This window comes from Thalassophryne amazonica, chromosome 21, assembly GCF_902500255.1.
Source record: "Thalassophryne amazonica chromosome 21, fThaAma1.1, whole genome shotgun sequence".
NCBI classification, from domain to species: Eukaryota; Metazoa; Chordata; class Actinopteri; order Batrachoidiformes; family Batrachoididae; genus Thalassophryne; species Thalassophryne amazonica.
Window position 1 is genome coordinate 35493701 of NC_047123.1, and position 17538 is coordinate 35511238.

The following is a 17538-nucleotide window of genomic DNA, read 5'->3' on the forward strand; positions in this document are numbered from 1 at the left end:
TAAATTGCACACTTCATTGGATACAGCAAAATTCAATTGAAATAGAGTAAAATTTAAAATCAATTTCATTTGCCAGTTCTTAATAATCAAGATTTACTTGTAACTCCAGTGGGTAGGTCAGTTGAAGGAGATGTAGTGTTCATATTGGTTGAAGAAACAGATGTTGAATCTGAAATGAAAGTATTGTCTGAGTATAATAAATGGCACACTTCCACTGGATACAGCAAAATTCAATTGAAATATAGGAAAATTTAAAATCACTTTCATTTGCCAGTTCTTAATCATCAAAATTTACTTGTAACTCCAGTGAGTAAGTCAGTTGTGGGAGATGTAGGGCCCAAATCTGTTGTAGCCATCGATGTTGAATCTGAAATAAACAATTTATCAGTGTTTCTTGAGATAAATTAATGGTAAACTCCAATGACTGAAGCAACATGAATGATAAACTCTACTGGATGGCTCAAAACTAAACTTTATTTCAATCAAATTTAAACGGAATTTTAACCACAGCAGGTAGCAAGTTTTCTAGGTTTTCATTTGCGAAACTTACTTGGAACTCCGGTGGCCAGATAAGTTGTGGGAGTAGTGTCCAATTCTGTTGTTGCAATGGATGTCGAACCTGAAATGAAATATCTATCAGTATTTTCTGGGTGTAATAAATGGCAAACGTCACTGGACAGAGCAAAGGTAAACTGAAATATAGTAAAATTTAAAATCAATTTCATTTGCCAGTTCTTAATCATCAAAATTTACTTGTAACTCCAGTGGGTAGGTCAGTTGTGGGAGGCTTTGTGGCCAATGTTGGCAGAATGGATGTTGAATCTGAAATGAAAAATTTATTAGTATTTTCTGAGTGTAATAAACTCAACTCAACTCAAACTTTATCTATAGAGCACATTTAAAACAACCGGAGTTGACCAAAGTGCTGTACAAATTCAAAACAACATAAAAAATAAAATGTATGAATTACAATAAATAAATAGTACTAAAATACACAACACAGTGCTATAAAATAGCATAAAATAAAATAGAATAAAATAATAAAGAGCAAACTTCCCTGGACAAAGCAAAATTCAATTCAAATATATTAAAATTTAAAATCAATTTCAATTTCAATTGCCAGTTCATCATCAAAATTTACTTGTAACTCCAGTGGGCAGGTCAGTTGAGGGAGATGTAGTGTTCATATTGGTTGAAGAAACAGCTGTTGAATCTGAAATGAAAGTATTGTCTGAGTATAATAAATGGCACACTTCATTGGATACAGCAAAATTCAATTGAAATAGAGTAAAATTTAAAATCACTTTCATTTGCCAGTTCTTAATAATCAAGATTTACTTGTAACTCCAGTGGGTAGGTCAGTTGAAGGAGATGTAGTGTTCATATTGGTTGAAGAAACAGATGTTGAATCTGAAATGAAAGTATTGTCTGAGTATAATAAATGGCACACTTCCACTGGATACAGCAAAATTCAATTGAAATATAGGAAAATTTAAAATCACTTTCATTTGCCAGTTCTTAATCATCAAAATTTACTTGTAACTCCAGTGAGTAAGTCAGTTGTGGGAGATGTAGGGCCCAAATCTGTTGTAGCCATCGATGTTGAATCTGAAATAAACAATAACTATTTTAATGGATGCAGGGAATCATGTTAGCCACTACTTGCTTATAAAAAATATATATATATGTGTGTGTAAACGTGGGAAGTGTTGTGTCCAAATCTGTTGTAATGGATGTTGTATCTGAAAATAACATTTTATTAAACAATTTCCACTAACATTATTGATAAACTACACTGAGTGTCTGAAAACTAAAATAGATTGCATTCCAATTTAAAACTATTTTTAACCACCACAGGTAGCAGGTTTTCCAGTTTCCAGAATCAAAACATACTTGTAACTCCAGTGGCCAGATCCGTTGGAGAAACAGATGTTGAATCTGAAATTTTAAAAAAGTCAGTATTTTCTGAGTGTAATAAACAGCAAATTTTACTAGACAGAGCAAAATTCAATTGAAATACAGTAAAATTTCAAACCAGTTTTAACCAGAGCTGGGAATCGTGTTTGCCCATTCTTTACCATAAATACGTACTCATAACTACAGTGGGCAGATCAGTTGTGAGAGGTGATGTGTCCAGTTCTGTTGTTGCAAAGGATGTTGTATCTGAAAAGCAATTTTTATTAATTTTTTTTCCACCAACATTAATGATAAACTCAACTGGGTGGCTCCAAAGCAAATCTGATTTAATTCAAATTTCAACCAAATTTTAACTACAGCAGGCAGCAGGTTTTCCAGTTCTTTGTTATCAAAACTTACTTGGAACTAAAGTGGGTAGCTCATTTGTGGGAGGCCTTGTGCCTAATGTTGGCAGAATGGATGTTGAATCTGAAATGAAAAATTTATCAGTATATTCTGAGTGTAATAAACTCAACTCAACTCAAACTTTATCTATAGAGCACATTTAAAACAACCGGGGTTGACCTAAGTGCTGTACAAATTCAAAACAAGTTAAAAATTAAAATGTAGTAATTACAATAAATAAATAGTACTAAAATACACAACACAGTGCTATAAAATAGCATGAAATAAAATAGAATAAAATAATAAAGAGCAAACTTCCCTGGACAAAGCAAAACTAAACTGAAATATATTAAAATTTAAAATCAATTTCAATTTCAATTGCCAGTTCATCATCATCAAAATTTACTTGTAACTCCAGTGGGTAGGTCAGTTGAGGGAGATGTAGTGTCCACATTGGTTGGAGAAACAGATGTTGAATCTGAAATGAAAGTATTGTCTGAGTATAATAAATGGCACACTTCATTGGATACAGTAAAATTTAATTGAAATATAGCAAAATTTTAAACCAATTTTAACCAGAGCAGGGAATCGTATTTGCCAGGTCTTTAGCATAAAAAAACTAACTTGTAATAATTACAGTTGGTGGAATAGTTGTGGGTTGTTTAGTGTCCAAATCTGTTGCAGCAATGGATGTTGAATCTGAAAAGACCCATGTGTAAGGAAGTCTAAAATCCATGCAACAAACTTTGAATCTAGTTGAAACTTCTTTATGTCAATCAGCCAGGATTGTTAGGCAGATTGTAGTAAGTGCAGTGATCGCTTTATCACTCACTTGTTATTTCAGTTATTGTTGGAGTTGTTTTAGCTGTTGTCATGTTCACGTTTGGTGTCAGAAGGCTGGTTGAGTCTGAAAGATACAATAATTCAACATATATAGTGTGCACACTATGATGAATTATTCAACTATTTCAAACATACAGCAATTTAATTTAATTTCTCAGCACTTACTGATAAGTGCAGTTGTCGGTGTCGATGTGAGTGTTGTAGCAACAGATGTTAAGTCTCCAAAGGTTGAATGTGAAAACAGGAATGATTCCATAAATACAATGAGTATTGATAAGGTGAATTACTGAGCTTCTTCAGACATACAATAACAAATTTTACCCTTACTCTCATTTACTTACAGGTCAATGCAGTTGTCAGTGCAGCTGTGGGTGATGTTGCATCAGTCATGACTGTCAAGATCACATATTAATCATGTGTTATTAATGACTATTTACATTTTTTAAATATTAAGATCTAAAGAAAAGTGGTTTGTTTCAATACAGTAATCAACAATTATTGCTTTTGTTTTTACAATAAACAAGGTTAACAGTTTTTTGTTCAGCACTTACTTGTTGTTGCAGTTATTGCTGGTGTTGTCATGTTCACATCTGATGTTGTAACAGGGGTTGAATCTGGAAAACATTATGATTCAGCTCAAACTGATCCAGCCCCACAATATGATACACATCACAATGCATCTATTATGATTCAGTATTGATCTGTTTTCTGCTCCTTGTTTTCTGGTCTCCATATTATTTATTTTTGTTTTTTGTTGTCTATATAAAAACTTATTTTCGTGTGTTACATTTGACACACTCACAAGCCTCGTTACTCACTTGATGGTGATGGAGCGGTTGAAACCAGACAAGCCGTAAAATCTGTAAGTTGAATAATGAAGAACAAGCAGACACTGTGAAGGTACAGTAACCACCACGGTCTGCTGACAGGTACGATGAAGACTTCAAAGTGCTTACTGTTCTGATCAGCAGCCTGGCAGTATGTTCCATCAGTGGGAAAGGCACCGATGCATCCACATGTGTCATCAGTGATGTTGTCACAGGAACCATACAGGAGACATTGATCACATGACCAACGATACCCATCTTCACATCTACACTGGAAACCAGCATCGCTTGGAGAACAAACTGATAAGAAACCAAGACAATGTCTTCAGGTTTTCAGATAACATCCATACTGACTTTGTGACAGCGGCAGCAGTGGTTTGAACAAACTCAAGCAGAGCAGCAGTACAAGTAACTTCTTAGAGTATTTGAAATGTGTCTGTTCATTCTTCAGAGAGATGATTAAGATCCTGGTAATCTTCCAAACAAGTCCTACCCGTTGACATGTTGATCTCATGGATTTGTATTTGGTTGTTGATGGTGATGGGGTAACTGGTGTTGATCAGAATGGTCCTCAGTCCATCAATTCCATTTGAGATGTTCAACTCAATCGAAACCAGATATTCAAAAAGAAAAGGAGCTGCAAAGAAACAAAAGAATCTTTATCTGTGTGTTTTTAATGTTTGCCCTGTTTACCAGGTTGCCCTTTGAGAAGCATCCTGTCAGTCTTACTTGTTGGTGGAGAGGGTGTCGTTAGAGGAAAAGCTGTGAAATATGTTGACAGAGTAGATGGAAAAGCAGAGAACATAATGTTAGTTATTTTACACACATACTGGTTGCATAATATATTTGAAATTTCAGCATTTAAAATGACAAATTGGTGGTAAAACTGCATTTTGTTTGGTCAGATTAATACACATTGCAGAGGAAAAGCTGGACCTTTGTGCCATCGTCGCTGAAAATAGATATTTTTTCATTTTAAGAAAGATGTGTAATATTATTAAAATATTTGTTCTCGCCAGTCGCCATAACAGCATCTGTGATATTTATTTGTGGTCCCACGTGGACAGGGAAAGTGGTATTTTTTAGGGTGTTGGTCAATTGTTGTGTGTCTGTAGCGTTGGCCTCAACACAAATCACATATTCACAAAGAACTGGAGACTCTGTTAAAATAAAAGGATATCATTAAACCCATATATAGATCCAATCATACACTCCAACATTAACTACACAACTTTGATGTATTCATATTCAGATGACCAGACTTATAAACAATATCACGTGAAAGCTGATAGTGATCCTTTGGCTGTTTCATATCCAAGAATGAAATGTTTAATAAATAATGAGTTTTTGTATCATGATAACCAAAGTCGGTTTTCTTATTTATGAAGGTGATCGTAATATTTGTGATGTTGATTGTGTTGTTGAGCTCAATGGGAAAGCTGAGGTTTCCCACGACGTCCCTCAGTCGTCGTGTCGCTGTTCTGTCACTGACACTGATTTCAATTTCAACTATTTCATACACTTGAAGAACTACAGTGAAGAGATACGGCAAGATTTCATTATAATGCACTAAAAAAAGATGCAGGTGAAATTTAACTTTACTGACAGTGAGTGAACACGTGTGCATATGTGTGTATGTTTCATGATTTGCTTGGTGAATTAACCACACAACAAGCCATATTATTACAAATATTTGTCATGAAATGCTCAAAAAACCCAAAGTGCAGCAACAAAACAGCTAGGAGCTGTCACTCAAAGCGGCCACGGCCCTTATGTGTTAGGATAGCTCAGCTTTCGTGAACGTGATGATGACGACATCTGAAAGACAATAACTTCATGTTTAACTGACACCACATGCTTTCATTTTACATGTATTTTGATCTAATTTGTTTTCTTTTCTTCAGCTTGAGCAGAGCATTGAACAATAGTACTTGCAAAAATGAGAATAACCATTGATTCCCATAAACAAATGACAGGATCCATGGCCAGTATTTACAGTCCTTTTCGAACATTTCATTCTCTGACTAATATATAATGGTCAATGTATTTTTATTTTTTTCATTTGGTGTTCTAACCAACAGGTATTTCTGCTTGTACGTGTAAAGTAAGCATTAAAAAAGTTTCTATCACCTTTCTTTGGCTGGCAGTATTGGCCATCAGGTGGAATATTATTGATGCATCCACACGTGTTGTTCGTGATCTGGTCACAGGCTCCGAATGTTATACAAGTGTTATATGACCAGGAAAACTGCTCCTCACATCTGCACTGGAAGCTGGAACCATTTAAAGAGCACACTGTAAAAGATGAAGATTGTCAGTGTTTGAGAAACAGAGGGTTAATGTTTCTCCAATATGACATACATCAGACTGAATATGTCACAAAAAACAGTGATAAAATATATTCTTTGCCTTTTGTGACTAATAAAGTGAATAAAATAACTTTAGTTTAGAGAACAATGCTGTTACATTTTGTTGAAATTGTCTCCCCGTCTTGTTTCCAAATTAACCAGATTAATTTTTTATTTCATGTCATTTGCTTTATCACAAATCAAGAATTGTTGTACGCAGTTGGGCATTAAGCAATTAATGCTTCATTTGCTTGTATTGTTTTGAAAATGTTGTTGAAGAAATTATCATAGAACAAAATAATGGTGACATGCTGCTAGAAATTCATCAATGGAATTAAAGAGAATAATTAAACGTATTGTGAAGTATAATTCCATTCTCATCAAAGTTGAAGTAAGTAAGTTTCATGTAGTTCTGTAGTCTGAAAGGTACAAATTCAGTTATTTGTCCATGCAAAAAATACTTATAGAACGCTTTCAGGGCCACCGTTTCAATGTGTTTGGATACATCTGTGTGTGGAAGAATTAAGGAATCAAAGGATTTTGGGTTGTTTTGCTTCAGAGAAGAAAGGACACAGTATAAAATGATATGGATAATAAGAATGCTGTTGTTTAAGACACAAAGAAAGGCTGCTCTGAAACAGATTCTGTGTCACTTCCTTCTGATTGCTAACGTTGATAAGTGGAAAATTATATAATCATTCCTTTGTGCTAAATTCCTGTGAAGGACAACACCCACTACAGGTGAATGTATTACAAAATGTTTTCAAAGGCTCACCTGGAAGTGATTTTAATTTAATGAGTGAAAAAGAAACAACAACCTTATTTTAAATCAGATTAAATGAGAACTGCAAATGCTTCCAACATTTCTTCAACTAAATGGTCATGGCAATGTTTTTAAAAACTGTTACAGGAAATGGTGTCACCCCAAACGCATCATTCTATATGATAAAAGGTCCAAATGTTTACTTTTGAAAAGGTAGCAGTCCTATATCATAGCACAAATTACTACCATTAACACTGCTGAATGGCAATATCACCCACGGATGAGTAGCTCTTATTTTTTTTTTGTTTTACCTGTTGTGATCTCAATGTTTGTGATGTTGACAGATGAATTAAGAGTCAGAAGAAAATTCCCACTGTCCAGGGACCTCCTGAAGTCCTCCACTGTGTGGACATCTGTTGCAATGAGTTCAACATCCACTTCATATTCAATTACATTATGGGACACTGCAGATGGAAAAAAGAAAAAAAAAAGAAAACCTGTTTTAAGCATCACGATCTGTGAAGACATGTCTGCACATAAGAAGATGACCCCTGTTTTCAGTGAGAGTGTGGAACAGCGGCATGGGCACAGCAGCACACTCAAAAGCTGATCAAAATGAATAAATGTTTTAATGCAGAAACACCTAGTTTTATATGACATGAACAGAAATGATTTACATAAAGAAAAATTAAGGTGGGCATTTCAAAAAGTTGACTTTTTTAAGCTACAATCAGAACCAGAGCTTTCTGTTTTCACATAATGTAGCATTATTACTGTTAAGGGGTTTTTTGTTTGTTTGTTTTCCATTTTCCAAACAAAAAGGGATCCTGCCTTTTATATGAGTGGTGTTTCATGTTTTTTATTGCTGAAGCAGACCAGAGGACAGTTTCTACTGAAGCTCCCCAGCTTCATATACAGGACCTGTACCAGAAGTACTAAACACACATTTCATATCCAGATTTAAAAAAAACAAATCTTTATTGTGTGCACTCAAATTATAATTGTATAATGCTTTTTGTTTTTGTTTTATTGACTTGTTTAATTGATTTTCTAACCTATGATGCATTTACTGCCAAGTTAATAATCCATTTGTGCAGGAGCAGACTGAAGTAAACTGAACCGATATAGAAGTCCCTCCTGGAACACCCAAACCCCAAAGCCATCAATATACCTTATTTTAAAACTTATTGAAACACGTTTGAACATCTTTAGTTTCGGTAAAGTGATACTTCTGGAGAGAAAATTATATCTACAGTATCTATTATCAGCAGGTGGGGGGGGGCTGTTCACTAGAGAGCGCTAGGGCACACACACACACACACACACACACACACACACACACACACACACACACTCATCTTCAACCGCTTACTCCAATTAAGGGTCGCGGGGGGCTGGAGCCTATCCCAGCAGTCATAGAGCATGAGGGGCGGGGTATACTATGGACAGGACGCCAGTCTGTCACAGGCGCTGGGGCATCACCCTCTCAAAATCTACAATAAGAAATTTGGTTTGCTCAGAGTCAGAGTATGCATTTGCCAATCAGTATGCATTTATTTGTGTCCCAACACTTCATTTCAGTGTTTCATTTCATTGCATTTTATTTTTGTTCATGACAGTAAAGCTCATTTCTTGGTTGGGTGACACGGATCATGTGAAAGTCGATGGAACTTCCTGAAGTCATGGAATGAGGATGAGTTTTAATCTGAGCGTCAAACTTTCCCTCGGGGATGCAGCTATGTTTGTTCCAAACCAATTGGCATCCTTTTCTTGTTCTGTATTCAGTGTGTTCTGGAAATTTAGAATATTCAGGGTATTCTAAATTTATGTACTTGCGACTGTCATAGTCTTTGTGTTCGAATTCCAAGTGGAACTTCAAGTCAGGAATGAAATTTTCCACATCAGGATTGTGAATGCTGTTAAATCTATGAACAAATCTCGAAGAACTAATCTTTTAAGTGAAGGAGAAAGCTTCAGGTCACAGAGCTTCCTTGTACCTGGCACTGCTCTGTGGAATTATCTACCTGCTGAGATAAAACACTCAGATTCCATGGAATCATTCAAACACAGATTAAAGATTTATCTCTTCTCTTGCCTGCTGGTTGGCTGAATTACTGAATTACTTTTTCCCCTCCATCTCATATTTATGTTCCTACTGGTCTCCCTACATAGGATTATGTTGTCGGCAAACATGTTTGCATCCTGTCTGTAATTTCGCTGTCTCGGAATGGTGTTGCTGTGCATTGTTTGTTTGTTCCAACTAATTGAGTCTTCTGACAACCACCACTGGCTGCCCAGGAGATGTGCAAAAACCAAAGACTGCCAGGATGAGATGATCTGGCCAAACCTTCATTGGAGATTGGCAGGGCCTGGGAGACCGAGACTGACTCTTGGGGATTGGGAGCTCATTGAGGTTCCAAGGACCAAAACTGTGAACTCACTGATGATTCAGTTTTTGTTCTACTCCACAGGCCCTTGATCTTCACTGCTTGATTGTTTGGACAATTGGTTCATATGACCACTGATCTTTGTGAGTTACAGGGTGCTTAGCAGCATCTTCTCTGTCTTCCATGTTTGACAGTTCTTTGTTGTATTTTGTTTTATTTGTCAATTTGTTATTGATAGTACCACCAGAGCAGATGGTCACCCCTCTGAGTCTGTTCTGCTTGAGTTTTGTTCATACAATCATGTGCCAAATGAGGGAGTTTTTCCTTACCACTGTTGCCAGTGTGTTTGGTCAGGGGGTGGGTAAGGACTGTACCTTTGTGAAGCACCTTGGAGTGACCTATGCTGTGATTTGGCACTATTAAAATATTTTTTATTGAACTGTCTAAGAAATGTTTATTTGTGTGTACTAAATCAAAAAAACAATTCAACTCGGTATTCAATTGCAAACATATTGACTTATGTTGACTGGGAAGACGAGGTATTCAAAATGAACTGAAATTACTCAAGTGGTTCAAAGTTAGACTGGTTCATTATAACACCAACGACATAATTCATCCAGCTGCACACACACACACACACACACACACACTGTAATAATTACATTAAGAAGAAACAGTCTGACTTCATGAAAATTCAGTAAGGTATATCTTCTATTATACATTCCAAATCTAAGGTAGAACTCTACTAGTGTATGCTAAAGTATATCTAAATATCTAAAAAAAAAAAAAAAGTAGAACCACTTAGGTGCCTGGTCTTGAGAACCAGGGATGGTAGGTTCATGACATTTCCAGTTTGAAAAAGTATAACTCATTTGACCTGTACCAAATGTACCAAACACACATTTCACATCCAGATAAAAACAAAAACCCTAAATCTTGTATTGTGTGCACTCAAATTATAATTCATTAAAAACAGAATTTATTCTTCTCACTCACCACTCCTTTTTTCTCGGGCGTGAGTTCCAAAGAGTTCTTTGTCATGGTGAGCCTTAAAAAAGGGTGACAATTCAAAAAGAGGTTGCTTTGATTTATGTAAATTGTTGCCAACCACATCGTACAATAGTCATTCAAATATTCGGCTGATTGTGGCGAGTGGACCCACCTGCAGAACCTCACGTGTAAAGTCAATTAATTTTTCCATTTTCAAAATGCAGAGAATCACCAGAAGAGCAACAATAGCTGATCCAATCCTTAATATTGCCATTCCTAAAACAAACACACACAGGGAGAGACAGACACTTTATATCCATTGTTATCATTTATTTTTATGTATTAGTTTTATTATTATTCTATTATTATATACTGTAAAGGAGGGGTGGTGGCCAAGCAGTTAAATGCAGTTGTTGTCAGAAGAGAATTTTTTTATTATTATTTAATTTTACATAATATAATGCATTGTTTCAGTGCATCCAGAAAGTATTGTAACTGCTGGGAAAGGTGCATCAACAAAGTATTGCGCAAAGGGTGAGGATACTTCTGAACATGTGATTTGTTAGTTTTTTATTTGTAATTAACTTGCAAAAATAAAAAAAAACATTTCATGTTGTTATTATGGGGTGTTGTGAGTAGAATTTTGAGAGAAAAAAAATGAATTTACTCCATTTTGGAATAAGACTGTAACATAACAAAATGTGGAAAAATTGAAGCGCTGTGAATACTTTCCAGATGCACTGTAACAATGCACTTCTGTTATTACATAAATAGAACATAGAACTTCTCATATTTATTGTGATGTGTCAACTATCTCTTGAACAAAAACAAGATTCTTTGTAAAGTCACACTGACTGTTCCTCATTCCAACCACGCTGCTCACTTACCACTTTTTCACAGACATGTGTCACGGGAAACTTTGATTCCACAGTTGGCTCAGGACCTGAATGCTTGAGTACTTTTAAAGGTGCCAATAAAAGCAGAATAAAGTTAGCCAAATCTCAAATGGTTTCTCTCAAGCGGTGATGTGCGGTCACCTGCCTCACCTGCCATCACGGAAAGAAAAAATGTAAAATGAAAAATAAATTAAATGGTTGTATTTATCCAGTGATTTGCACTATAAAGTTATTTTCCTTTTAACTTCACCAGTTTTAGATTATTTTTATTCAAAATTGCTGAATTTTCACATTTGCCGTTCAAATACAGAGAAGACAAGTGCTGCGCCTCACCGTGTATTGCACACTCATTGGGCTAACTGCTGGCATGCTATCTCTCTGTATGTCGCTATTAAAATAGCCAAACACTTTGGTTATATGAACTTAAATTCCATAGTTTAGCAGATGTACATAATGTACAGTGTTTTGGTCAACAGCTATGTGTGTGTAACGTGTTTCGTGTGCTGAGCGATCAGAAAACGGCTGCAAAAAGGCACTCGGTGAGGCACACAGTTCTCCTGCCTCATGTTAGGGGGCACTAGTGATCCCAGAGGTTCTTCTTGCAGCAACTCTTCAGCTGCAGAATAAGTGACAGCAACCAGCGAGAGCAGCCGTTCATTTATTTTTTCCTTTCGCTTAGACTTTACTTTTAGAATGGAGGATTACATATCCAAACTGAAACAATTTTCTAAACTGCACTTTCAATCGAAGCAGGAGGTAATAATTAGGAAGACCGAACAGTTCGCTTCAGACAGCAGAAGAGCCGCTCTTTTCAAACGGAGAGGGACACATGTAAAGTTTGGCTGAAACTGCCTTTTCTGCTTTCCCTGCCTTATTTTCTCAACTTGTGACAATGTCTGGACTCAGATGGAATATTGTGACCTGAAGAATTTCATACAGATGAGTGGTCGACCACTCACATTCAAAGCCAGAAAAGTCTCCAAACATACAGTCGGAACAGGACTGATGAAGGATGACTTTCTTCCCTGGCAGTGATCTCCACTGAGACAGAGAAACTTTTAAAACTGAAGGACGATAAGGAAAGCTTCCACAAGCAAGTGATTGATGCTTTTGTTCAGAAGGAGCGGTACATGGACTTCATTTATAAGTAAAGGTAAGACCATAATAACATTTTTTTTATTAAAGGTAGGTTTTTTGTGTGCTACCGTTTGTATGTGTAAAGAATGCTGATATGAGATTTTAAACATAACCCCTTTAACTGCTCCCATTCGAACAGTGAATAAGCTACTCTGTGGGCTTCATATTTAAATCTGATCGTGATGAAGTCAGTGCCTCTTCACCAGCCATCAACCTCACCGCACGTCACTGCTCTCAAGTAACTTCAACTGTAATAGACAGGAAAGCACCTGTTTAATGCTGGATGCCATTCAACAAGTTCCATTGTTTCTGGAAGGCACATCGGCAAATCTTTCAGTCTGCCTGAACCAAGACCTGAAGAGAATGAGAATAAAAGCAAAATGAGAAACTTGAAGATGACTCAGTGTGGTTTGATTGTGGAGCAGCAATACATAAAAGGTGCAATGCTTACTAAAGGAAAGGAAATCTTTCATTTGTCCTCATGGAGCGACCCAGTTTTTAAAAGTAGGGGTCTCTGTCTGTTGGACTCATCCAGTATTTAGCCCTGAGTCAACCAGCAATCAGTCCACACATCTGCACAAATGCATAAATGTTTCCGTAATGTTGAATATCTACCAATTCTGAGGACATGTCATTTTTGATGTCTACCACTGAGCTGTTTGTCTGTTTGCAGGATGACTCAGTATGTTTTCAGCCAGTGATACTTACTGAGATGTCCAACCTTATCAAACAGACAAATCCATTATAGGATCCAGATGTGGACACTGGATCATTTTATTAGTGTACTGTATATGTATATATATATATATATATATATATATATAAGCACCCAGCACTGGTACATTAATGCAACTGAGTGTTGTGCCAACCAAAAGCAAACATTACAAACAACTGTGGACATAACTTTACATACACCTTGTCAAAAGATTTTTCAACTCAGAATATTCCATTTCATCAAATAATATATGTGTAAATCCATTAGAATGTCTACTTTATTTCCATATCAAGTTTAAAATAGATACAAGATAGCTATATTTCTGTTTTTTGCCACTTTGTCAGATTTACAGTAAACATAGATAGATAGATAGATAGATAGATAGATAGATAGATAGATAGATAGATAGATAGATAGATAGATAGATAGATAGATAGATAGATAGATAGATAGATAGATAGATAGATAGATAGATAGATAGATAGATAGATAGATAGATAGATAGATAGATAGATAGATAGATAGATAGATAGATAGATAGATAGATAGATAGATAGATAGATAGATAGATAGATAGATAGATAGATAGATAGATAGATAGATAGATAGATAGATAGATAGATAGATAGATAGATAGATAGATAGATAGATAGATAGATAGATAGATAGATAGATAGATAGATAGATAGATAGATAGATAGATAGATAGATAGATAGATAGATAGATAGATAGATAGATAGATAGATAGATAGATAGATAGATAGATAGATAGATAGATAGATAGATAGATAGATAGATAGATAGATAGATAGATAGATAGATAGATAGATAGATAGATAGATAGATAGATAGATAGATAGATAGATAGATAGATAGATAGATAGATAGATAGATAGATAGATAGATAGATAGATAGATAGATAGATAGATAGATAGATAGATAGATAGATAGATAGATAGATAGATAGATAGATAGATAGATAGATAGATAGATAGATAGATAGATAGATAGATAGATAGATAGATAGATAGATAGATAGATAGATAGATAGATAGATAGATAGATAGATAGATAGATAGATAGATAGATAGATAGATAGATAGATAGATAGATACTTCCAATTTGTTTGTAAATTTGTTTCAGGACTTGTAAAAGTGTTCTGCCATTTGTAAAACTATTTTGCGTGTTGTGATTTTGATTTGCACTTCCCAGCCACTGTACTGTATGAAGTCAGTTCACGTTCAAGGTTCAAGTTGAAACAGAAAATGGCACCAACTTATGACAAAAGTTGACGTTTTGTTGAATTAGTGTAAAATTTCACGGATGAGGTGGTCGTCGAATAGCCACACTTCATACTAAGATTTCAAATCTGTACAGAGTGAGGTTTTATGAGATGTCGTCATATATGCAAAAATAAAACTAACCTAAAATTGACCAAATATTGAAGGGAGTCTGGTTCCACATGTCACGTGACATAAAACAAAACATTGAACGTGCTGCACAGTAATTCGTCCCAATGCAAATGAAGAGATGTAACCTAATTTGTAAACGTTTAGGGCCCCTTCACACATAGGACGAAGTTTGCAGGAAGTGCACACTTAGTCCACATGATGCAGGAATTGTGTGCAAACCGTGTAATGTCGTCCCTGTCGCCAACACCTCGTACACCTGTTGCTACAACTATTTGTGCACACAAGTGCCTGAAAGACAAAGAGTGTGCTGTGCAAACCCATCGCACCCTCTCGTGGCAGGTGCCGGCCAAATTCCAGGTGACACACGAACATTTAACACCGCTCGCATGGCACTTGGAAAATGTGTGGCCAGTTACACTCTTGGCAGGACAACACACTGCAGACAATCACTGTGGTACTGCTGTAAAATTTGTCTAAGTTCCACACGAGTGTGGCTTTGCAAACACACACTGACACGTGGGTGTGTGCGCTCCACTCACAGACAGGTGTGGCTATGACAGAAGCGGCTGTGGTGATCTGTCATTCTGCACATTCCAGCTACACAACACCTACTGTGTTTGGACAGTCATGGACTAACAACTGTACACTGTGAGGCATGTGTGTCTGATTGCTGTATTTATGTGGGCATAAATAAAAACATATATTGGCGTGGTGGTGACAAGCTGCAGCGAGCGAGCGCATAAACAAAGCGGACACTGGCAGCCTCCCAGGTTGAAACGGGCCATCAGATCAGAACACGCAGTGGGCGATCTGACCGTCACGCCACCCACATGAGCTCTGTTCCACATGATGTGGTGTCTGTGCTGTGGTGCGCCATCCACAAGACGCGTGTCGGGCAGAACCCGCACGCAGCCGACTGGATGCACCTTAACAGTAGATGTGGATGTCAGAGCACACTGCTTCTCATTCATGTCATTTCATGACTGTATGTCTGTGACCATGGGTCATTACCAGAGGAACAAATGGATCATATTTGTATTGCCCACTTGATAAATGCGGTGTTTTATATGGTGTTGGATTTTAATTTTTTTTTTGTAATATTTCCATGTCCTTCCTGATATGAGGCAGCTTCCCGCAGCTTTCAAAGAACAGCTCTGTAGTTCAGTGGTAAAGTTTCTGATTGGGAATCAGAGGTTTTGAAAGGTGCAAGTTCACATCCCGGGTGATGTTTTTTCTTCTTCTTTTTTTTATTATTCCACATAAGCGGCGCGATGTGGTCCCACAGGTACTGGCTGTTTTTTTTTTTTTATTTATTCCACATGAGCGGTATGATGTGGTTCCACATGTACCAGCTGGTTTTTATTTCTTCCACATAAGTGGCGGCGCCATGTGCTGCACCTGGTACTGTTCCTGCTCAACGGACACTGGCACGTGCACAAACTCTCACACTTGGGTTGGGCATGCCTTCCTGTTGGCGCGATGTTTCGTGCGCTAACTTCCAACTGTTTCGCTGTTTTCGTCCAAACTTTGCACTATGTGTGAAGGGACCCTTAATGAAAAAAGTTTACATTTACACTTTGTCTCATGGTGTTGGTATCCAACAACAGCTCTAAACTGCTTTCAGATTAAAGGCTGCTGTATGTACAAATCAAACTCGTACCGAACCATGAAGTCTAACCACAAACAAAAACCAAACCGTGACTTCTGTGTACCGTGACACACTAAGCGGTAGCTACTTGACATTTAATTGAAGATATGACCATCAGTGTCTGTACAGAGACGTGGGCAATTTCAGCATCAACAGAAATGCATGCCAGAGTCTATATTTTCTATTTCTACCTCATTTCTTATGTCTTGTACTGTTACAAGTATTATTATTGTTGCTTATCTCACACAAGCTGTTTGATGAACATTTTCCTCTACTTGCACTTGCATAAAGTTTATCTTATCTTATCTTAATTCTCATTACTTGCCTAACTGTAAACTTTACTGCAATGAATTATAGTGGAATTTATTAGGAAAATAAAAATATTTCAGCATATTCACAGATCTCCCAACACGTCTCTATAGAGACAAGTCCACATAGTGACAGGGACCTCTGTATCTACCATATTTGCAAATTTACATAGTCATTACCAAAAAGCAAAAAAGTATGCAGGAGAACAAAATTAAAACTATAAAAATTTATCATTATAGGTGCAACTGAAGCACCAAGATAAGACGCCACCTGTGTCAAGATAATTACAGTTTATATGTCATCCTAAAAACACCTCATATCTATCAAATTTTTGTAAAATATCACATCACTCTGTTGCAGGTCTCTTTCTAAAATCAAATTAGTAAATTTGCAAATTAACTAAGGTTGGAGATTTTTGTTTTGTTTGTTTTTGTGTGCGTGTGTTCTTTTATTTATTTATTTATTTAGTTTTGGTTTGTTTGTGTTTTTTTGGTTATTTTACATTTTTCTGTCCATGCATGCATTTCACAGATGGTTTGAACAAAGAGGATCCATAGAGCAACAACTACTAGAAAATAGTTTGCTGTTACTTTTTTAATCATTTCTGGTCTTTTCCAGACATTTGCAAAGATTTAATTTATTATACAGGTTCGGTCAGAAGTGGCAAATAACTACACACTGAGCAAACAGCGCCATCAGTGACTGAATCCAAACTAAACACAATATAAACACCTTCTATCACAGGAATGTAAACTGGCCTTACCTGAGCTCAACTTGCATCTCTCCTGCTGCTGCTTTTACATTTCAGGAATCTGATTTCATTGCTAAACCTCACAGTGTGTATGTAGGCTGTTTCAGTCACACCCACAAACAAAAAAAAAACAATGAAAAACTTCCTGAAATACAGTACAAGGTTTTCCCTCAGTTTTCGTAAAAGATTAACAGGTGGAATCTATTATG

General features: G+C 36.4%; 1 protein-coding gene across 1 annotated transcript in view; it reads right to left on the reverse strand.

Annotated features, from left to right (window-relative positions):
• The window catches only part of LOC117502798 (uncharacterized threonine-rich GPI-anchored glycoprotein PJ4664.02-like), a 41855-nt gene extending 30343 nt beyond the window's left edge, over positions 1-11512 (reverse strand). The window contains exons 1-7 of the mRNA XM_034161908.1: positions 11506-11512; positions 10632-10735; positions 10466-10517; positions 7394-7546; positions 4465-4608; positions 4049-4271; positions 3963-4004 (exon numbers count right to left, since the gene is read on the reverse strand). Coding sequence (XP_034017799.1) covers positions 3963-4004; positions 4049-4271; positions 4465-4608; positions 7394-7546; positions 10466-10517; positions 10632-10735; positions 11506-11512 — 725 coding nt within the window. The remainder of the gene's footprint in view (positions 1-3962; positions 4005-4048; positions 4272-4464; positions 4609-7393; positions 7547-10465; positions 10518-10631; positions 10736-11505) is intronic.
• Between the last annotated feature and the right edge of the window lie 6026 nt (positions 11513-17538).